The 24,834-nt window shown below is 38.0% G+C and overlaps 1 protein-coding gene across 1 annotated transcript in view; it reads left to right on the forward strand.

Moving 5' to 3' along the window:
• Window positions 1-24,834, forward strand: part of LOC129219808 (metalloprotease TIKI1-like) — a 43,241-nt gene that overhangs the window by 15,559 nt on the left and 2,848 nt on the right. Inside the window, exon 4 of the mRNA XM_054854113.1 lies at window positions 2,482-2,678. Coding sequence (XP_054710088.1) covers window positions 2,482-2,678 — 197 coding nt within the window. The remainder of the gene's footprint in view (window positions 1-2,481; window positions 2,679-24,834) is intronic.

Raw genomic sequence — 24,834 nt, forward strand, 5'->3', positions numbered from 1 at the left:
AGATCTCGATTATGCCCATCACTACACTGTTAAAACCAAGAGTTCCACAGGGGTAAAGAATTTCACCCAAGGGTGAAAAAACAGTGCCTCTGGGTGAAACAGAGGCTAGGAAGTGTCGTTAAGGTGCTTTTGGTTCCTCAGTGGGTGAACGACGTCAACAAACGTGCTAAAAGACCATTCAATAGGAGAGCGACTCCTTGCGCATGCGCTCTGACTTATCGTCCAACGAAACTTCAGTTTGAATGGCGAACGAAGGAAGTTGCAACGAAATTTACTTTCACATTGAATGAAGTACAAAACTGAAAATTTCGTGGATTAATCTTCGAAATCTCGCGTAAGTAAAGGCATTTGATCATATTGTAGTTCTTAGAACTTTCGAACATATTTAAAGTGTTTAAAGTATGTTGACAACTCTTATTGTTCCGTTTACCTTAATAAACATTTAATGTCTTGTTATTTATATCCTGCAAAACTGTTACCTAAAACTATCTACCAGTACTATCTTGAACAACAACAACATTAAAAATAAAAACGTTTAAATCAGCTGATAATTGAATTGCTAATTCCGGAATAAAAATGCATCGACGTAAACAGCCTATATACCAATGTCTATTTCTTCTCAATGAAATAACTACGTTGGAAACGAATAGAGTAGCAAAACGGCAGAGAAAAAAAAAACTGCTTGAAAAGAAACCTCTCACTCAGCGTTTGACTCATGTTTCACATCGTGTTTTGGTTAACGTATCTTTCTCAGGAGTTATTGCATGAAGCTAATGTAGTTATCTGCTCGTTTTTATTTTTAATCTGACAGAAAACTTGACATTGGAAAGAAGGGCTTTTAAATTAGTATTTATCTTGTACGCATAAGGATACTCAAATATCGAATCTTATAATAAGTATTGATAAGTTACGCTCAATTAAAATTTTAAACGTTTATGAAACGCTTTTATTTTCCTATAATTCTAATCTAATGTTACCTAATATTTCTGGTTGTTCCGGCAAATGATTGATAAATACCTTCCCTGTTCATTTTCGGTACGGATTATAGTAAAAATTGTCAACAACATATTAATTACTGAGCAATTCAAGTGTGAATATAAGAAAGTTAGTGCACGAACAGACAAATTAAAGTCATGAACACTTCTAAACTATGTTCGAAAGTTGAAATGTGATCAAATGCCTTCGTATATATAAATCAAAATAAATAAAACACAATTGTATTCAAAAACGCACACAACACGGGGGGGGGGGTGGAATCCCTATAGGAAGCAATAAAGGTGCCTTTTTTCTCACCTAGGGTACCATCTTTTCACCTACGGTGCACGTTAGGTGAAGGGAGCCAGTTTTTCACCCTTGCTAAGGGTGCAATTTCGGCTCTCTTTCGGGTGTCGCTGGTGAACAAGCGTTTCACCCCTGACAGGTGCCAAACGCAACCTGTAGTTTTAACAGTGTAGTAGCTATCCATTGACATTTTCGCTCTCACTGGGAGCTTAGTCAATCTGGACAGGCCGTAAGCAACCTTAGGCCGATATACTTAATAAACACGCTTATTCAATCTTTAGACTGGTTGCTAAAAATATTTTCCACAACAGTGAAAAGTCTGCACGCGTGTAACTTGCAGCGATTCAGGAAACTTTTTTGTGATGATACTTGTTTTTACGGGGGAAATAGATGAAAATGTGTGAAATCTCGAGACGTTCCACGGAAATAACCAGTAAAGTTTCGGAATTTTTTTGCAGTGTGGGTGTGGGTATGGATGTACTCTGTCTCTCCTGTCCTTGTCCTTTCCTTGGGTGAATGTGTTACTGTGTTGTGAATGGTTGCCTATCCTATAAATGGGGTCCTTATGGCATGTATGTACTGTGGAAGAAGGACTTCACACCAAATGACGGTACAGTTGGAAAAGTGAAGCAGCGCATCTCAAATTGCCAACCTGTCTGGCACACTACAGCAACAACAGTGAACTTATACAAATACAAAAGTGACGACCAGCAACAGGCTCTGGGCCCAGCTAGACTGGTCCAATTTACAATCCCCAGTGAAGATCAATGGCCCTCTTAAAACTATCTACTCCCTTGCTCATTACCACCTCTTCCGGTAAGCTGTTCCAAGGTTCCACTACCCTGCTATGATAATAATTTTTCCTAATATCCATGTTAGCCTGAGATTTAAATAGCTTAAAACAATGACCCCTTGTCCCGTTTCCAGCGCTAAACTTCAGCCCCGTAACATCTTTCGTTTTAATAAATTTAAACAGCTGAATCATGTCCCCTCGGTCTCTTCTTTGCTCAAGACTGTACATTTTTTGCCTTCTAAGTCTGGAATCGTAGTCTAAATGAGAAAGTCCATTTATTAGCCTTGTAGCCCGCCTTTGAACGCTTTCCAATACATTAATACCTTTCTTAAAGATATTAATGGACTTCTAATAACTTCTTGGACCATTCGGAGTTGAGTGCAATGATAGTGTCCTTTCTTCAACAGGTAACTGGGAAAAGAAACGACCGGTGTGGGTGATGCTGATGGTCAATTCCCTGACCGAGAGCGATGTTCGTTCGAGGGGGATCCCGGTGCTCGACCTCTACTTGGCCAGAGAAGCTGCCCGCCTGGGGAAGAGGGCCGGGGCAGTCGAAAGGGTGGAAGAACAGTGTCATCCGCTGAATGGTCTTGACGGTTCACAGGTGAGTGAATAGAAAAAGAAAAAAATCGAATTTTTGAAAAATCGCTTCGAGGTGCACACCCCCAAGCTACAAACTAACTTCGTACCTAATTTCATAAAAATCGGCCGAACGGTCTAGGCGCTATGCGCGTCACAGACATCCAGATATCCAGACAGAGAGACTTTCAGCTTTATTATTAGTAACTAGTGGTACCCGCACGGCTTTGCCCGTAATAGAAAAATTAAAAGGTCTATTGGTTCGCCTGTATATTTACAAATAATGTATGGTGAATTTTTTCGCCAATTGGCTTGTTACGGTTCCACGTTATGATAATTTCGTAATTTACTCGTCCATCTTATGATATTTTTGTTCTTAAATTTGGAGTAGAAAAAGATCCACATCAAATGTTCGAAAATCGCTTCGAGGTGCACACCCCCATGCTGCAAACTAACTTTGCGCCAAATTTCATGAAAATCGGCCGAACGGTTTAGGCGCTGTGCGCGTCACAGACATCCAGACATCCTCCGGACAGAGAGACTTTCAGCGTTATTATTAGTAAAGAAGATCATAATTTAAACTAAATTTAACCTAAGTTCAAGAAAATTGCCGTACGTGAGACTCCATTCTGAAGCATGACCAAGGGGCGTTCGTGATCCGAAATTTCGAAAATCTTGGGTTACCATTTCCGAACATTTAGGGCTGACAACACATTCTAAACCTGAAAAATAATAAATATATATTTAAAACAAAAACCTTTAAAAATGGTTATTTCTATGATTTTTGTATGCAAATTTGATTTTTTTTACTCTAAGAAGCGGGGGGGGGGGGGGGGGTCGAGCTTCCTCATACTTTCCGAAAATTTCAGAAAATGTTACTATGACTCCCCCTAAAATGAAATCCTGTATCCGCCCCTGGCTTCAAAGGGAATGTTTTGGGCCTTACACTACGTCAATGTTCTCACCCTTATTGCTTCTGTTTCAAAACTTATGCTTCAAGAAAATTCATATCTCATACTGCTTCAGAGAAAGTGCTATATTCAGTATAATTAGTGGAAATAAGTTTCAACACTGGTTGGAGTCATTCCACGTCAACTGACCTATTTTTTCAAATCGTCCCCACTCGACCATCTCTGATTTGGATGCAATTTTATAGAGGAGTAGAGATGCCTTTGAAACGAACTTATGAAAATTTTCAGCTTCCTAGATCCAAATCCTGAGGATCTAGGATCTCCCAAAAAAGTGATCCAAAATGGCGGATCAGCTTTTTGTGACAAATTGCCATTTTTTACACTAAGTTTGCAGATAATTTTAAACTCACTAGTACCCTGAAATTTTAGGAGCTTAAAGTACAATAGGCTGTTAATACTTTCAAGTATTTTTGGGAATTTCAGCTCATTAGAGTTTTTATAGCACGCATGTTAACTCGTGAAAAAGCGCGGGGGGGGGGGGATTTTTCCTGGACTTCAGTTTGTCATAAAATATGAATAAAATTAATTCAAAGGCTCACACTTCGTGATCATATAGTAAAAATACTTGTTTTTGATGGGTTAGAGTTTCAGAGGTTAAATATCTATTTTTCTAAAAGATATTGTCATCCAAAGTGGCTATCAAAACCGTTCAAGTGAAAACTTTTTTTTCAAAGCGCTGTAGCTCAAGTTTGTCACATAGCTTTTTTTTTTTTTTTTTTCGTTAACACTATTAGAAAGAACAGATTTTTTTCTTTTCGAAACAAGTTTTTTCTTCGATAGTGTTCTTTAGAGCTTCTTTGCCACATTTCAACGCAAACGAATAAATGGTCATTTAATGATCTTTACAAAACTAACGATGATTTACATTAAACTGTGTAAATATTTGAAACCATTGTCCGAGATCATTTTACGATAAATGTCTAATTTTTCGCTTGTTAAACTATTAGTTACTAAAACTATTTTTTGAAGTCTCTAGTGACAGTAACCTTTTTTGAATAATTTAAATTATAAAATTTTGTTTAGAAAAGTGCCTCACATGACTTCCTTTTCCTCCAATTTAATGTCATTTCCCCATTATTGGTAATTTTAATGTGATTCAATAGTTAACTCTCTAAATATTACTAACAGTGGCCAAACTAAAACCATTAAAAAAATGAATAAATAAATTAAAAAAAACCCGCCAAATTTGTCGCTAAGTTGGCGACAAAACTTGGCGATCAAAAGACTGGCGAAATATCGCCAAGTGTCCGCCAAATTATAACACCACTTGAGTTTACATCGAAATTAACAATGATTTTCCCCCAAAAAGGGGCAAAATGCCCCTTAAAAAACACACGAATGCAACCAAAACAGGGGAGATGCACAACTAGAACCCCACTAGGAGTCTACGTACCAAATTTCAACTTCCTAGGACATACCGTTCTTGAGTTGTACAACATACATACGCACATACATACATACGTACATACGGAAGTTACGAGAAAATCGTTGTAACTAACTCGGGAATCGTCATTATGGATATTTCGCGTGTCTATACGTTCTTAGGCACTTATCCACGTGTGGTCGAGTCGAAAAAAAAAAAACTCAACATTCATTCGGGGGTGAGCCAAAATGGAAATTAAAGTTGATTTTTGAATGAAAATTTTTTCGCGAATACAATACTTCCTTTTTTGTAAAAGGAAGTAAAAAGAAAGGGCTCCAGAAATTAAGAAGGGGGGGGGGGGGGATTTAATTTTATCAAATTAATCGCTCTTGTATCAAATTAAGCGCTTTTATAAGATTGTCACGCTAAAAGTGTGAATGTTACGTCTTATTTGATTGCCATACAACTGTAAATGGGGTTAAATAGAGATAAATTTAAACAGCTTTTTCCATTACATGTACATTTTAGTTACACTTAATCGTTCACAAACGTAAATCTTTTGAACCAGGGGATCTCAAACTTTTCCAAATTGTGGCACTCTTTGAAGAATTACATTGTTCTTACAGCACCCTGTCTATCTTTATTATATACATTTATATTGATACCATGGACATTTCGCGGCACCCCAGTTTGCCGCGGCACCCAATTTGAGAACCTCTGTTTTAAACCATTTAAACACAACAGGAACTGATTTACGGCAGGGCATTTGGGGCCCGAGACGGGGCACCAAAGGAAAGGGGACACCAAATTTCTGTCATGAATTTTATTTTTTAGGGACCAGTGTTCGGGGGCCTCTAACTAAAAGAAACAAAAAATTTTGTCATTTGACAATTTTTTTTAATTAAATGAAAGCATATTAGCCAATTTTTGTGGAGAACGATCATTTTTCGCTATTGAAGAGAATTAAGTGTCCTTTGCGTACTCTCATTTCTGATGGTAAATTATCTTACTTAGCTCTATTATCACTAGAAGGAAGTTTGACCTAAAACTTGATTATGAGGACATTATAGATGAATTTATTACAAGAAAACAAAGGGGGAAAATATGTAAAGAATCATTGATGTGCAGAAAGCACATTATGATTTACCTTTACTATTTGTATCATAGTTTTTCCATCTCCGACTGTAAAAAAAATTTGTAGCATGAAAACCGTAAATTTATTTTAGATTTATATTAAACTAGCTGCGTTGCCCGGCTTTGCCCGGTCTACCTTGAAAATAAAAATTGTGTCAAGTGACGTATATTCAACATTTAGGCGCAAAAAATAAATAAAAAAACATCATGATTTCCTTTCTAAACAATGAAGACAGATATTAAAATACTTTTAAGAAATTAAATCCAGAAAGATGGATTTAAAATGCGTAACCATGGAAACACAAAATAAAATAAGTTTAAGAATTAAAATGCGAAAGAAAATGGTTCACAATTTGAATGGAATCGAGATTTCTCAAACTTGATTTAAAAGGCTTGTAACTTTTTTTCCTTTCGAGATAAAAGCGCATTTTTGCGACCATAGGTCGAGTTAGGTCTGGAGTAAAAAAGGTCGCTTTTTCCAATGGCGTCAAAAAGAAAGCTGTGGGACAATTCCTTCGCTTTTTATTGATTTATTTAATGAAGAAAGTAGTACCTAAATTTCAGCTAAGCCTAAAAAAATTCGAGCTAAAAACGCAAATAACTCCCGCTGTAATAAAGTTAGAGCATTGAAACAAATTGCGTAGAACGCGGAAAATTCTATTCTATTCAACGGTGTATAATATTAATATGTGCAAGTAATTTTTCACCCCCATATTCTGGAATTTATATGAAAATTGGGCCTAAGTTGGAATTAAAAAAGAACTACTAGTCGAATTTTTTTCGAACAGGTCTGCAAACCTTCTCAGGACTTAAAGGAACAAACTGTGAAAATTTCAGCGCAATCGGCCGGGTAGTTCTCGAGTTTTGCGAGTTCAAACAAACAGACGCTTTTTGGAGACTTCATTTTATACTATGTAAAGATGATTTCTTTGCAAAACATCTTAATTATTAACTTTTTTCGTATTGAAATCGATATATTTTAAAGTTTTCTTTCTATCAAAATAACATCCAACGCATTTACCTTCATAGTTTTTGTGTGGGGGGGGGGGGGCACCATATTTGTCAGTGCCCGGGCACCCAGGTGTGTAAATCGGTCCCTGAAACACAACATTTCTTGACTAGTCTCTTAACACAACATTTCTTGACTAGTCTCTTCCCTCAAGTTACTGTACTCGCTGAAATTAATGGCCATATATAAGCACCGGTCTTTCTTCTTTTTCTTTCTTTCTCAAAAGGTGATGAAAAGAGATAAAAGGATAATTTTGGCAGCTACATCTTTCATTATCGTTCAAAAACCATCTGAATATTTATTTTTGTAACAAAAGGTACCAAAAAAGCATTACTTTCTTCTTATTTCTTACCTCACTTTTTTTTTTCTTTCTCCTCTTATGCCCTCTTTCTTACATTACCCGTGCCCGATAGCTGATAAGAACGGTAAGATAATTTCGATACAAATAGCGGTAGGGGAGAAAAAGGGTAGATTAACATCGGGAATGCCTCAGCGTTAATGTGCCACGCAATCAGCGGCGGGCGTTCGGGGGTTTAAAAACGGAGATGTCGGGGGGGGGGGGGATGATTAAGTTCATCCGTCACGAAGCCCTGTCAGCAAACCGTCGCGATAAAGCTTTCGGATTCGAAAAATCAGAGCTTGTTCCAATTGTCGACGCCTGGCTTTTTTTTTTTCTTCCTTTTTTTTCTTTTTTTTTTGTGCTTCTGGAGATAACGCCCAGTGAAATGAGAGAAAGAGGAAGATTAATCAAGAGCTACTCACGTAATTGATTGGAGGGGGTCGGGTGGGATATTCATTTAATAGAAGAAGGGGAGAGTTACGTGCTTGTACCGTCAACAATTCCTTTTTAAGCAGGTCGAAGCTATTAACATTGTTATCAATACTTGAACTCATGTTGAAAATTCAATATGCTGCGAAATAAAATCTGAAGACACTTATCTGGTACTAGCTGCGTTGCCCGGCTTTGCCCGGTCTACCTTGAAAAAAAACCATTGCGTCAAGTGAAGTATCTTCAATAACCAGAATTAGATGAAATAAAAACCATCACGCAAAACTTTCTCGCCAAACAATGACGACAGATACTAAAATACTTTTAAGGAATTAAAATAAAATGAAAAGATGGATTTAAAAGGCGTAACCATGGAAACACAAAATAAAATAATGTTACAAATTCTGTAAATAGTAATTATTGTAGGAACGTAACCTGTAAATAGTTTCCCGTAATGAATATACAACCCCTTTTTCATATGGCTAAAATATACGACCCCTATTCCCGTTTTGTTTATTGATAAAATTTGATAACGGTCAACGCATTTCGAGAAGCGTGTGGAATATTTGAGAAAATTCTTTTCGGTGTATTTAAGCCGTTAGCGATGGATAAACAGTGAGTTTCGATTCAGATTTCGAACTGAGTGTGTGTATTAGCTCTGTTTATAGCGAGGCATTTCGCTGTGTTGTTTTCGTATTTGGAAGTAAATACGTGTGTAAACGTTGAGTTTACGGTGTTGTGTGATAATTGCTTAATTGCTGATGAATAATTTAGCAGTTGTTGAAGATCTTTCCTGTACATAGTGTAAATAAATTTCCTGTGTTTTTATCAAGAACTGTGTTTTCATTTCAAGAAAGTGGAAGTCGCACCGAATCCGTTACAATTGGCGCCCAACGTGGGGCTACTTCAGGACTTTCTTGCAGTAAGTGTGACTTTGGACTTTTTTTTCATAAAGACTTTTTAAATTTGGACTTTATTTTTATGGTGATTACTCGCGCAATGGATGAACAATTAAAACAACTGCTTGATGCAATCAACTCTGTGAAGAGTGATATGGCGGCTAATCAAGAACAATTAAAAAATGATATGGCGGCTAATCAAGAACAATTAAAAAATGATATGGCGGCTAATCAAGAACAATTAAAAAATGATATGGCGGCTAATCAAGAACAATTAAAAAATGATATGGCGGCTAATCAAGAACAATGGAAAAATGATTTAATGGTGCTGAAAAAGGATTTAGCTTCTAACCAAGAGGAAATTAAAAACGACCTTATTTCGGTAAAGACTGTGATGGAAAATAAATTTAATGAGATAGAGCATCGAGTTGATGTTTTTGATGAAAAATTTGAAACAGTAGAAAACCGTATCGCAACAGTTGAGAATCATGTGGATGAGAAAATTAAAGACATGGAAAGGAGATTGGCGACCGCGGAAAGCAGCTCTGTACAGTTTTGCGCTCCCACATCTGTTGCTCGACCGTCCATTAAACTGGCCACATTTGATGGGAAAAGTTCGTGGCAGGTGTACAAGACCCAGTTCATGATAGTGGCGGAAGCGAACGGATGGGACTCTGCTACCAAGGCCTGCCATCTTGCAGCATCCCTGAGAGGTGACGCAGCGGACATTCTTCAGACCCTTCCGGACAGCCAGCGCCTGGATTTCGCCGCCCTCACATCTGCGTTGGAGCTTCGCTTCGGTGAGAAGTGCCAGAAAGATTTCAGCCGACTCCAGTTGAAGTCTCGTTTCCAGAAAACCGGGGAAACCCTGCAAGAGCTTGCGGCGGACATCGAGAGACTGTCTCATCTTGCTTTTTGTGACTGTCCTGCGGATGTTCGAGACAACCTGGCACTCAACTACTACATCGACGGGGTTCGAGATCCGGAAATCCAGAAAGCTCTACGGATGGCGGATGTCAAAGACCTGAGTTCCGCTGTTGTGTATGCGATGAAGTTGGAGGCCGCCCAGCAAGCAACCCGCAAGGATCGCCATTCAATCCGCGGCGTGAAAACTGATGAGCCTGATTCGGTTTCGTCGCGCTTTGCTGAACTGGAAAAGCAAATAAAAGAAATTGCAGGAACCCTCAAAAGGATTTCGGCTCCCAAGGACCAAAATGGACAATCACTTAAGTGCTGGAAATGTGGTGGCGAGGGTCACTTACGAAGAAACTGTGAAGCTCGTCAAGAAACCAGAGGGAAGAGCACCTCTCCCTCGCAGGTCCAGGAAAACTAAGCCATGGCAATCTCGCGGGGCGGAGGTCGCCAAATTGGAATGAGCCCCCATCTTAAAGTTTTCCAGATTTCATCGACGAGTGGCGGCAGTAATGGACTGTTTGTTTACGCATATGTAAACGGGTTTCCATGCGAACTGATTATTGACACTGGAGCCAATGTTACGATCATTAGAACAGATGTGGCTCGTCAATTTGGACTCAACATTCTGTGGACGCCGCCCTGCGTTACCCTCCAAACTGTGACAGGTGACAAGATCGAGATTGAAGGTAAAGTGAACTTAGAAATTGTGTTTGGAAATGCCATTTACCATCATACCGCATTCGTTGCTGCTATCATAGACCCCTTCATTCTCGGATTGGACTTTTTAAAGAAGTATGACTTCAACCTCGATTTCAAGACTAACGAGCTGCACTCGACGAGAGAAGACATAGCAGTCTTTCCCGCAGAAAGTGATGTAAAATCCGCTCATCAAATAATTGCCCAAACAGATTTATCAATTCCCTCAAGGTCAGAATCATTAATACCCGGCTCCATTGAAGAAAGCAATAGTTTTAGATTTGGACTCATTGAATACCCCAACTTAAGCAATAACCCAAAAGGAGTGCTGGTAGCATCTACGCTTGTGGACCTTTCTAAGGATGTAATTCCTGTGAGAGTCGCCAACGTGAGTGAAAGGCCAAGGAATATCCGAAAAGGTGAAGTGTTGGCAACTTGTACTCCAGTAAACTGCATCATTAGAAGAATCAATTCCCCCGAGACTGTGTCTTCTGAGTCCTTGACATCGAAGTTAATTGGGAGTGCGCCATTATCGAAAGATCAAAGAACTGCTGCGGAAGAATTGGTGGACGACTTCAAGCATCTGTTTTCATCTACATCGGAGGATGTTGGCCGTACGAATTTAACGCAGCACAGGATTTACACTGGAGAACACCCCCCTATTAAACAGCATCCGAGACGACTACCGTTCGCCAAGAAGGAAGAGGTTGAGACCCTCCTGAAAGAGATGAAGGAGAATGATGTAATCGAACCCTCATCCAGTCCTTGGGCCTCTCCCATCGTCTTGGTCCGAAAGAAAGATGGCTCCACCAGATTTTGTGTAGATTACCGACGGCTGAATGAAATCACCAAGAAAGACAGTTACCCTCTTCCACGGATAGACGACACCTTGGACACTCTTTCCGGACACAAGTGGTTTTCGACCCTGGACTTGAAGAGCGGCTACTGGCAGGTTGAGATACACCCTGATGACCGAGAGAAGACAGCGTTTACAACTGGACAAGGCTTATGGCAGTTCAAAGTGATGCCCTTCGGCCTCTGCAATGCACCAGCTACGTTCGAGCGTCTTATGGAGACAGTGTTAAGAGGACTCTCTTACGAATCCTGTCTGGTCTACTTAGACGATATCATCATCGTGGGACGCAGCTTCGAAGAACATCTGGCAAATCTTAGGAAGGTGCTGCAAAAGCTTAAGGAAGCCAATCTGAAGTTAAGTCCGTCCAAATGTAATTTGTTCCGCCGGGAAGTGAACTATCTTGGTCACATCATCTCTTCTGAGGGTGTGCAAACCGATCCAGAGAAGGTATCTGCGGTCAAGAGTTGGAGTCGTCCCGAAAACATCCATCAGCTGCGAAGTTTCCTGGGGCTCTGCACGTACTATAGGAAGTTTGTGAAGGGTTTTTCCAACATTGCACGACCTTTGCATAAGCTGACGGAGAGCAAGCAAAAGTTTGAATGGTCCAAAGAATGCGAAGATGCATTTCTACGACTGAAGGAGGCTTTAACATCAACGCCTATCCTCGCCTATCCTCAGCTTGAAAAATCCTTCATCCTGGACACTGATGCGAGCAACGAGGGCATCGGAGCTGTTTTATCCCAAGAAATTGACGGAAATGAACATGTCATCGCTTACTGGAGCAAATGCTTATCAAAGTCGGAGCGAAATTACTGCGTCACCAGAAAGGAGTTACTGGCCATAGTGAAAGCTGTAGAACACTTCCATCATTACCTCTACGGCCGAAAATTTCTGCTACGGACAGATCATGCCTCGTTAACTTGGCTTTTGAACTTCAGGAATCCAGAAGGCCAGATAGCCAGGTGGATACAGCGGCTCCAGGAATATGACATGGAGATCAAGCACCGAAAAGGGTTATCTCACGGGAATGCTGACGCTTTATCAAGGAGACCCTGTCCTGAGAACTGCCACTATTGTTCCCGAATCGAGAAACAGTATGGAACGACTAGCCCTACCGCCTATCAGGTGACAGTGACTCCAACATCATCAGAACCTGATCCATGGAGTGATGACCAAGTTCGAAAAGATCAACTTGAAGACCCCGACATAAAACCAATTTTAGAGTTCATGGAAAGTGACAGTCGACGCCCTAGCTGGCAGGACGTTTCCATCTTCAGTCCTGCAACAAAAAGATACTGGGCTTTATGGAACTCACTCCATTTACGGAACGGCGTGCTACACCGGAAATGGGAATCTGACGACGGCAAGACATCTAGGTGGCAGTTACTACTTCCTCGATCCAGAATTTCAGATGTTCTGAAAGAAATACATAGTAGTGCGACTGGAGGACATTTTGGTGTCTTGAAAACTCTCAATAAAGTTCGGGAGCGCTTCTTCTGGAGCAAGGCGAAGGATGACGTGGAGAAGTGGTGCCATTCTTGTGACGCCTGTGCTGCTCGTAAAGGACCGAAGAAGAGAAGCAGAGGGAAGCTACATCTGTACAACGTTGGAGCTCCTTTCGAACGAATTGGGATCGACATCCTGGGTCCTCTACCAAGAACTGCTGATGGGAACAAATACATTCTTGTTTCCATCGACTACTTCACCAAATGGCCGGAAGCATATCCCATTCCAGATCAAGAGGCTACTACCGTAGCGGAGACTCTAGTTCAACATTGGATCTCGAGATATGGAACACCTTTGCAGATTCATTCCGATCAAGGGAGGAATTTCATCTCTGCTGTGTTTAAGGACCTATGTCAAATTTTCGGAATTGAGAAAACTAGGACAACACCACTACACCCACAATCGGACGGCATGGTGGAGAGATTTAACCGCACAATCCTGAACAATCTCTCGCTTATGGTATCCAGAAATCAACAGGATTGGGACAAGAAGCTACCTTTGTTCCTGCTGGCCTACCGAAGTGCTGTCCACGAGACTACCGGATTTGCCCCATCTCAGATGCTCTTCGGACGAGAGCTTCGGCTACCTTGTGATCTCGTCTTCGGTCGTCCTCCGGATGCGCCTTCATCGCCTGAGGAGTACATCCAGGATCTCCAGGCCCGGTTGGAAGACGTTCATAACTTCGCACGAGAGCGAATCAACATCGCGGCGGAGAAGATGAAGACCCGATACGACACAAGGTCTACTGGACATGAATTCAACGAAGGCGACAAGGTTTGGTTATGGAATCCCATCCGACGGAAAGGTCTTTCACCCAAATTGCAGTCGCATTGGGATGGACCCTACAAAGTCGTTAACCGACTGAATGACGTCGTAGTGAGGATCCAAAAATCACCTAATGCAAAACCTAGGGTTGTACATTATGATCGGTTAGCCCCATACTATGGCCATAGTTCATGAGTATTACGTAAACAACCATGGTTGATAACATAAAAGTTGTAGATAATTTTTGCTTTTAATGTTTAGTAATATTTCTTGTTATTATTGTGTTTTCTGTATCTGTTAGTTATTAATTAATGTGTATATTTGTAAACTTGTGATAAAAGTTTGGCACTCTTTCTGGGGATTGTACTGCCCGGGACGTGCAGTCCTTAGGAAGGGGGCAATGTTACAAATTCTGTAAATAGTAATTATTGTAGGAACGTAACCTGTAAATAGTTTCCCGTAATGAATATACAACCCCTTTTTCATATGGCTAAAATATACGACCCCTATTCCCGTTTTGTTTATTGATAAAATTTGATAACGGTCAACGCATTTCGAGAAGCGTGTGGAATATTTGAGAAAATTCTTTTCGGTGTATTTAAGCCGTTAGCGATGGATAAACAGTGAGTTTCGATTCAGATTTCGAACTGAGTGTGTGTATTAGCTCTGTTTATAGCGAGGCATTTCGCTGTGTTGTTTTCGTATTTGGAAGTAAATACGTGTGTAAACGTTGAGTTTACGGTGTTGTGTGATAATTGCTTAATTGCTGATGAATAATTTAGCAGTTGTTGAAGATCTTTCCTGTACATAGTGTAAATAAATTTCCTGTGTTTTTATCAAGAACTGTGTTTTCATTTCAAGAAAGTGGAAGTCGCACCGAATCCGTTACAATATGTTTAAGAATTGAAAATGAGAAAGATAAAAATAAACAATATATTCAAAAAGCGTTACCGTGGAAAAGCAAAACAAAATGGTTAAAAACTTGAATTAGAGAACAGATTTTTGAACTTCATTTAATTCGTTTGTAACTTTTTTTCTAATGGAGATAAAGGGTTAAACTTGCGACCGTAGGTCGAGTTAGATCTGGAGTAAAAAAAGCAGCTCTATCCAATGCTGTCAAAAAGAAAACTGTGGGGACAATTCCTTCACTTTTTATTGATGAATTTAATGAAGAAAATAGTGCCTTAATTTCAGCTAAGCCTAAAAAAATTCGAGCTAAAAACGTAGAAAACTCCCGCCGCAATTAAGTTAGAGCATTGGAACAAATTGCGTAGAACGCGGAAAATTCTTCCCTTTCCAACGATATATATTACTATTTGCGAGTAATTTTTCAACCCCATATTCGGGAATTTATGTGAAAATTGGGCTTAAATTGGAATACAAAAAGAACTATTCTTTGAATTGCTTTCGAACTGGTCTGCAAACCTTCTCAGGACTTAAAGGAACAAAACTGTGAAAATTTCAGCAAAATCGGCCGGGTAGTTCTCGAGTTTTGCGAGTTCACACACACAGACGCTTTTTGGAGACTTCATTTTATACTATGTAGAGATGTGTTCATTTGTAATGTTCATTAAATTTCTGCAATGAATGTAGCATTGTGCTAAAATCTATTAATGCTATTATCAGTGTTTATAATCTAGTACCTGGACGACCGAGCCTCGCTCGGCTTTAAAAGAATTACTTTTTGTCAACTCGTGTTTTTTTAAGGTTCAATACTTTTCCAAATATACTTGAAAAGCTTCACTTTAACGAAATATTAAGCACTCGACCTTCTTATAACACTAAAGTACCAAACAAAGAAGATTCTGAATGTAATTAAATCAACATTTTGCTTTGAACTATCTATTACATTTGTTTCCACTATACAATTTTCTTGTCAGTAATTAAAATATTTTGACCTTAGTTTTGCTATGGTGAAATCGGTTTTTAACCGAATACTTCCTTTCATACTATGATGCGTTTCACGATTTTATCCCAATCGAGTCTTTTTTTTTTTTGAATAAGTACTTTTAGTTTTTACGCCAAAAAATGCTACATACAGCATGATATCCATCAAAACTGATGATCCACAAACCATTCCAACAAATGATAACAACTGTCTTAACAAAACATAAACACTCTCAAGACATACGTTTCTTCGAAATAAAATTTAGATGCGTGATTTAAAAAACATGTTAAACTATTTGAAGTGTAAAAAGAAAATAAATAAATAAAATAAAATAGGACGGTCAAGCAATAGTTTCACTTAAAAAAGAAAAAAGCGTTACATCGACTTACATAATGCTTTTGAATTTGTTTTCAGCCAAGTGTGTTTGAAATTAGCCAAAGTGGCCAATGTCAAGCAATGGCAACCCTAAGCAAGTTTAAAATTTTTAAGCGAGAAGAGACAAATTTTCACTGTTATGGTTGCAAATCGTCTGCCTTATGTGTCAATTCACAATTTTTTTCAAGGCTTAACTCAATTAGACTTTGTATTAAAAAACGGTTTTTTTTTTGTAAAAAATCGCGTTTTTACAGAAAAAACACTGATGTAGATGAACTAAGAATGCTAAACTACAATTAAATCCAAAATTTCATCCAAATCGTTAGAGCCGTTTTCGAGATACGAAATATATGTATACCCACAAGAATTGCTCGTTTAAAGATATAAGATAAGATATGAAAGTTTTCAAAATTCAACTTATTTGAAGATAAAGGATCGAGGATTAAAATTAGGTAAAGTTGCGAAATATGCTGAACTCATAAATATTTCTTAAGCCATAGAGGGGGAGAGGGCACCCCATTTTTAAAAGTAAAAGGTCATCGCCTCTCCACATTCCGAAGTTTAAAACTCGTTCCATCAAAAAATGATAGCATTAATTCACATGCTTAAAGGGAAAAAAATGACTTAAGTGTATGTTTTATAGTTTTTTGATATTATTCATAAAATTAAAATGGAACTTTGAATTGGAAGGAGCGAGTCTACTGTGGCTATATGTCCCGATTATTGAGGCCGTGACACTGAATTTGAGGAAGTCATTTAATCAACAAGGAAGGTAAAATTTAATGAAACGAGCTGATGTGTGCATCACATGACTTCCTTTTTCTCCAATTTAATGTAATTCCCCCGTTATTGGCAATTTTAATGTGATTCAATAGTTAACTCTCTAAATATCACCAACAATAGCCAAATTAAAACCAGATTTAAAAAAAAGCCAAATTTGTCGCTAAGTTGGCAACAAAACTTGGCGACCAAACGACTGGCGATATATCGCCAAGTGTCCACCAAATTATAAAACCACTTAAGTTTGCATAGAAATTAACAATGATTTCCCCCCAAAAAAGGGGCAAAAGATCTCTTTAGGAATACCCGAATGCAACCAAAAGGGGAGGTGCACAACTAGACCTTACTAGGAGTCTACATACCAAATTTCAACTTTCTAGGACTTACCGTTCTTGAGTTATGCGACATACATACGCACATACATACATTTGTACATACAGACGTCACGACAAAATTGGTTGTAATTAATTCGGGAATCGTCATTATGGATATTTCGCGTGTCTATACGTTCTTAGGCACTTATCTACGTTTGGTCGAGTAGAAAAAAAACTCAATATTCATTCGGGGTTGAGTAAAATGGAAATTAAGGTTGATTTTTGAGTGAAAATTTTTTTGCGAATACAATACTTCCTTTTTTGTAAAAGGAAGTAAAAACTCAATTTTTTAAATTAATTTTTTTATTATTTTCCCCCCCAAAAAATCAACCAAAAGTCATTTTTAGGGGCACCGGCCATATCTAACCCCTTCATCTTCTCTGACCCCCCCCCCCCTCCCTTTTTTTTTTGTACACCAGCCACCTACTATGTCTTAGCTAGTCGAACCTTGATTGACAACGTTCAATGGTTTCGGGTCTGTATCCAGTTTAACTTTTTAATGCTTAATTTTCATGGAGGCATTGCAAAATATCTGTTAGGTGCAACATTCCGTGCAGATATATGAATATTCGTTAGGTTCGACATCAAAGTAGAAGTCTTGAGAAAAATTATCACGCAACACTTATCGCAGTAATTGTCAACTCTACTATTTTTATGTATTTTTTAATGATTTATTTATAGCTGGATGTAAATATTTTAACAGAAGTGGAAAACACACTAACTACAAAGTTATAAGCTAAAAAAAAATACATTTTTCTTATACTTTTATTACTTCTGTACGAATAAAGTAGTACATAAAAGCTGAGAAATTTTTGAAGGTATTCCCTATACTAAAACATTGAAAAGTTTGGTTTCTATCAAAAGCAACAACTTTCATTTTGTGATTTACAGTAAATGGACGTATTTTACTGGATAAATGCGCAGAATTAGACAAAAACGGAGCTTACCACCTTAACCAAGTTACAAAAGCACTAACAAAACTTCGTAGAAAAGTATCATTTAGGAAGAATTTGTACAGTGAAAAGAATAGGTCCAGAAGTTTAAGTCATCCCAAAGTTTTTGTTCGATGAATACAAATGATGGCATTTTGCAAGGAAATGCCTTTTCATACCATCAGGCATCAGGTTTAAAAAAAAGGCACTAAAAAACGAACAACTTTGCTATTTTTTACGCTGACACATCCTTCTGTGTAATCAACTCCCCTACAAGTCCTGTCAAAAACATCGCCCCCAATCCCATCCTTTCCGTTGGATTTACAGGAAAAAGAAGTGTCATATCTATTTATGGAAAGTTGTTCTGGGGATCAGCTCCCGCCCCGGAGTTGTTTTTCCTTCCGAAAACATGATCCTAACCGTCAGTTGCGGCATTGCATTAAAGTACTATGGTAACAAAAATGGCGGAACTTTTTAGTTCTTGTAGTTTCATTTTCTCATCCATCACTTCGCGGGAAATTCTTAGGAATTCCTCTTTTAACCTCACCTGCTCAGCTTATAAACGTTTCTGGGCATAATCTATCTTCCTGTGAGCTGCTTTGGGTATCAGACACCAGCTCCAAGATATCAATATGATTTTCTGTCACGCGCTTATTCAAACTTAACTCCTATTTGTCATTGGATCATTATTAGAACTTATCTTCATACATATAATAGCCCATAATCGAGTAAAATGCTCCTGACTTCATCAACAATGAAACTCGCGACACCGCATGATAATTTGATAATTCGCAACTCCAACGAACTATAGGGGGCACTGTAGCCACTTTCTAATGGCGGACGAAAAAGGCAAAACAAACGCACGTGGTAACGAAGAAAATACTAATAAGCCTAGTAAATTTTGTTCTTATGTATAATTTTTCCGCTTTATTCTTTCTAAATTAATTTTCAAAGTCTTGTTGATATTCTGCCCCACGTAGAAAGAAATGAGAATTCAAGAAGCATTACTAAACGTCAAATATTAATGCAAACTACGTAGTTCGCAGTTCTAAGTAGCCATTTCCACGATGTTGAATTCGATATTTATCAATCCTTAATAAAACTAAATAATAATTGTGGCCTGAAAAGAATAACAATTAATGCTAGAAAATTTAATATGACATTACGAATTATTATCAAAAGAAGATGATACTTCTTTGCCTTGCTTGACTAGCGCTTATTGTTTTGCATTTGTAGCTGAGTTATTTCTCTCATATTCCCGAATCGGTTAATTTAAAATTTTTCTGTTTCGATGTTTCTAATTTCTGAGTTATGATTTAATTATGTCATGCTATGCAAATCATCAACAAAATCCTCACAGATATATGGTGGTAGTTTTCTTTTCAGTTTGATCTACCATTATTTCTTTTTACTTATCGAATTCTGTAATCTTTCTACCATTTTATTCCATTCATGATAAAAATTAAAAATGGTTTAACTAACATGCGGAATCTCGCCAAGGGTACTTTGGTCGCACACAATGCTAAAACTATAATCCGAAACAAATTTGACGAAACCTTTCAGCTGAGAATAAAAGCAATAAAGTAAATTCTTTCTTGGTTAAACATTTTTCATTTTGTTCTACCATAATATATTCAAGAAAATGTTTCGCATACAGACCATTCTAACTAAATGCTTTTGTAAAATATGGTTAGTTAAATTAATTTAAGATTTAAAAAAAAAACCCATATTCTTACAAATACACACAGTACAATAAAATTTTTACCTGGTATAACGTTATCCAAGTTTGTTAATCTAGAGTTTTCTTGTGTTAACGCGTTCACCATTTCTCAATCAACTCGCTTTTTAGAAGGGAATAAGGAAAACTAACATTATTTTGAGAAACTCGAGAATACTATTAAGGGACGAAACAATTTCTGTAGCTGAAAGCAATCTAAGACAGATCGATTGCGTTAATAAATACTCAGAACAAACTGCTTTTGTTTACGTCAACAGACACACGTGGAACGCAATGTGGCAATGTTTTAATTTTTTCGGCAGTTTTGTAGATCACCGCAAGGTAGCGTATTCGAGCGCTGGAGTTGCGAATATGTTTCGGTAATGTTTAAAATGCAGTGAAATGCTTTAATGTGACAAGGCTGAACTGGATCCGGTCACTTAACTGTTTTACTGGTAAAACTCATTTTAGGAGAATGAACCATAGACTAATAATAAGAGTAGACCGAGCTTCCCAAGACTTGCTGATGAAAAAATTGGTTCATGGATACATCATGTGACTGGTGGAAAGCTCGGCAAAAACTTTGGCGGCATGGTTGCGAGCTGGCAGGATTATCTATAGTTTGGCACTCGGCATGTATTTTAAGACGTAATGTGTTTTTATTTTCCCAGGTGCAGAGATGATTGAACTGTTTTTCTTTTAGTTATGCATTATTTTGACATTAGTAATTAGTTTTTGATCGCAGTTTTCAGTAACTTTAATTTCATTCGGAACTACTACATCAGCGTTGGCGTAAACGTAATGGCGTAAACGTTTTGCGTTAACGCAAAAATGTACTAATCGGTGTCTTAAATTGAAATTGTAGGTAAAAATCTTACCGTTTGCCGATTCTTTTTGGGCGCTTGCATCTTTAATTGCTTAGAGAGTTATTAAAATTGAATAAAGAAAATGCACAATACTATCTAAACGAAAAACTCACTATATTAACAAAATATTTACAACTTAGAATAACAAATTTACAAATCGGACTCCATAAAAGATCATTCTTCCGTGTTCCATCAAATCTATTTATTTTATTTCTCGTTGATCGTCTGCTACGATCAACGCCCGCTGTTGCTAGGATATCCACCAGTCACATGGTTTGGTTTATGAGCAGCAAAAGGGTTGCCATAGCTCGGTCTACTCTTATTATTAGTCTATGGAATGAACAAACGAAAAAGTGGTCAACAATAAACGCTATCTACTGGGTTCATCCACTGGAGTTACGGTTAAAATTTCAACGATCAAAATATCACCAAACAGGCAATGGTTTCGTTTAAATGTAGAAGCAATTTTCATCCATTATACCTTGACGGGCGATTCTCTAGCCTTCCAATATTGCTTAAAATTATGTTAATGTCTTGTAATAATTCTCATGAATAATTCTTGATATTTAAAACACAGTTTTGTTAGAACGATGCACAACATAAAAACCCATAACAATTATTCATTATATATCACCTCAAAAAAGATGAACACTTTCACAAACTCGGAACAATTGCATTCTCTAATGTTCTAAGAAACACAATAACTAATTGCCAAAACATGTGCACAAAATATCATAAAATTAAATGTACGCAGACGATAAATAAAAAAATATGGCAACTGAATAATTTATTTCGTTTTTTTTCTTAACTAGGCTTTAGTTTTTCTTTTTCAGATAACAAGACTTAAGAGATTGGTTCTGGTCTAGTGGAGGACGGGGTAAAGCCTTACCCCCCCCCCTCCCCCATTCGCTACACCTCTGAGTTTAGATAGTCTTAATTCATTAAGTCATATGTTTATTAATGTTATTTTTAAAGACAATCGCAGTGATCTCAAGGATGTCGTTTATTTTGTAAATCGGTGGATATAAAAAAAACTTTGCTTATTGAAGGGTTACCCATCCCTTCCAAGGGCGATGACGCACCGCCTTTAAAGGCTGCAGAGTGCCCCCCGCAACGAGAGCTCCCCCAAGATGAGATCAAAAAGCCTTTCAAATTTCCTCCTAAAAATTTCAATGGCGCAGTCTGAACCATGACAGGGGTGCCCACAGGGGGGGGGGATTTTGGCGCAAGTTGCGCCATCTAAATTGTTGGGAGGGATTTTTTAAAACTGTTTTATTTATTTATTTAAATTGATTTATTGATTTATTTTTAGTTTAAATTGATTTATTGATTTATTTTTAATTTAAATTTATTTTATTTTATTTCAGTTCATTTTGTTTGTATTTTATTTTATTTTATTTCAGTTTATTCTGTTTGTATTTAATTTCCTTTGTTTATTTAGTTTGTAAGTGTGTCTGTTATTGGCGTAGCACAGAACTTTTCGAATAAAATATCAATAATAACAATAATTTAAAACAAATAAATAATATTTTAAAAAAAATAAAAATATATATTTTAAAAAAAATAAAAAAATATATTTAAAGAAAAGAGAGTTGAAAATAAAAAATTAAAGGGGGGGGAGATTTTTAAGGGGGGATTTGCGCCATTGAACTAGGGGGATGGGCACCCCTGAACCATGACCATCTCTCCCTGGTAAACTCTTTAAACGGTTCTTCTTGCTTCTATAGTGAACTTCTTAATCGGTCTCAAGGAGATCACAACTACGGAGTTCGATCCCTCATTCCGCAAATACCGACCCCGACCCACAGTTTTGGGAACAGTCTCAACAGTAATACTTAAGTGTAGTCATACTCTTAATGACTTCTTCCACGGACGTGTTGCGGAACGATAAATCGAAAGAACATCACCAGCCAAGCTAAGAGAGATATCTCCGAAACGTCTTCTTCGTGGGCGATCCAAGACATCTCTGTCCCTTTCGAGCATTCTACAAATATGTCTCCCTCGCGCCTCCCGGGTAAAAATAAAAAGAGGGAGAAGGAAGGGGTCCTCTGTGCCTGTTCCAACCAGAACTTCGCATTGTCTCCAAAGGGAAAAGAAAACTTCTGAGGATAAGAAATGACTGTTATTTATGAGAGTGTGGGCGAACTTTTTTCCACCTCCCCAGTTAAGCCTCTGGAATGATTAGGGCTGTGAAAATTGTTGAAACGAGATCGTTAAGTCATGTGCAGTTGGAATGGAGTTGGATTTTTGATCTTCCTAAGAGTGCTTCCGAGGATATTTAAGGTCTCTAATAAAGCATTAGGAAGGATGATAATTTTTCAGGGATGAGAGACGTCATTGCTTTCAGAACATCAGTTGCATTCCAGAACAATATAAAGCTTAAAATAAGAAATAACAGCGTTTAATTACACAAAATTGCAGATTACTGCTGACATGTGTTTCGGCGTTACAAGAAGCGGCTTTTTCAATGCAAAAGAAATAGATGTCTTTTCACCCAGAAGCTCATTTCTTTTGCGTTGAAAAAGGCGTTCCTTGCAATGCCGAAGCACGTATCCGCAATAATCTGCAATTTCCAGCAATTAAACGTTGCTTTTCCTTATTGAGCAATCACGATTGCTTATTGTTCTCACTTGACTGTTTTTGATGTTACGCTGATTTTATTTTCCCACCAGCACCCTCTGCCAGCACCACCGTCGCGTCGACCGGCCTCACGATGCTGCTCCTCTTGCGAAAACCGTCTCCAGGTTGCGTCCATATCCTACACACACACATGCATACACACACACGCCTACACACTCATGCCTGCACACAGACACAACCACACACTCCTACACACACACACATACACATACTCATGTCTGCACACAGACACAAACACAAACGCCTACATACACGCACACGAACGCCCACGCGCAGCAGTGCATACACAACACGCACACACATGCATACATACACACATATACACGCACCCACATACATGCGCCTACACAAACACACACGCGCATTCATACACACACACACGCTCGTGACTGCGAAAAACATAATTTGAATTCAAGATGCCAAAAATTCAAATTAATATATTTTACTTTACTTTTACTTTACTTACAGGTAATAGAGAAAGAAATTGAAATGATATTACCTTCAAGTTGGTTCAACCAGGGCCGAAGGGAGGTCATGTTAGCCTAGTCCAGAGGTTCCCAACCGGTGGTTCGCGAACCCCCAGGGGTTCGCGAGGTGCAGGAAGGGGGTTCGCGAAAATTTCGGTGCAATGGCGGATTTTTCCTAGTTTGGTAAAAAATTATAAAATATTCAATTTGCACACATAGTTACTAATTTTTTTTTTTTAATTTGAAAACGCGCCAGACTCTTGTATTAAGCTCAAAAAAAAAAAAAAATCTTTCAGCGGTTTTATAATTTTGGTTAAAAAGAAATTTTCTCATTTTTTTTTCGATAGACAACAAAAAGAGATATCCTTCCTTCTTTATTGCGAGGCGCCATGCAGAAACGTTGTATTAAGCTGTGGCGGGGATCACGATGACCTTAAAAAGGCGCCATCGCGTGGAGTCAATCAAACAATATACATAATATACATATGTCGAAAAAAATAAAGAATTCTCAAACAATGCATCACAGGGGTATTATTTCTAATCTGGTTGAAATATAACTCGGGAATTTCAGTCGAATTCAGTCATCGAATAGCAGACATGACAGCAAAAGGCTCCAAACTTAAAATTCATTACTGGATTTTACCCATCTGTTCGTTTTCAAAAATATATAACATCAGCATGCTCATAGTTCTGGGGAAATAGTTGTTAACAGACGTATTTAGAGATACTTTAGAGATGCTTGAAAACAAGTGATTTTGTTTGCAATTGGTTTTGCTACGTGAACTTGCTACTCTGTTTGTGAAGTTATAATCGTGTTGGTAATTTTTATGATTTAATAACTTTCTGCTGTTATGGATCGATGGTTGAAAACTGGTAGTTTGGTTGAGCGACAAATGGAAAAGCAGTCAATCGATCAACCCTCAACATCAGCAGTATATTTCGAATCAACACAGGATATTGAAATAGATAGCTGTAATGAACTGCCACCTCCCCCGACTAAACAGAAAAGCGAACTAGGGGAGAAAAAAGGAAAAAAGCGAAAATATGACAGTGACTATTTACAAATGGGCTTTTATTTTACTGGAGAAGAGTCTGAACCTAGACCGCTTTGTCTTCTCTGCAACGAAGTTCTAGCGAACAGCAGTTTGAAACCGTCACTTCTGAGAAGACACCCTCGAAACATCCGACACACAAGGACAAACCTATCGAATATTTTAAAAGAAAATTGGAATATAATAAAAAGTGTAGCGTCTCTACGT

The sequence above is a fragment of the Uloborus diversus genome, chromosome 4, assembly GCF_026930045.1.
Source record: "Uloborus diversus isolate 005 chromosome 4, Udiv.v.3.1, whole genome shotgun sequence".
Taxonomy (NCBI): domain Eukaryota; kingdom Metazoa; phylum Arthropoda; class Arachnida; order Araneae; family Uloboridae; genus Uloborus; species Uloborus diversus.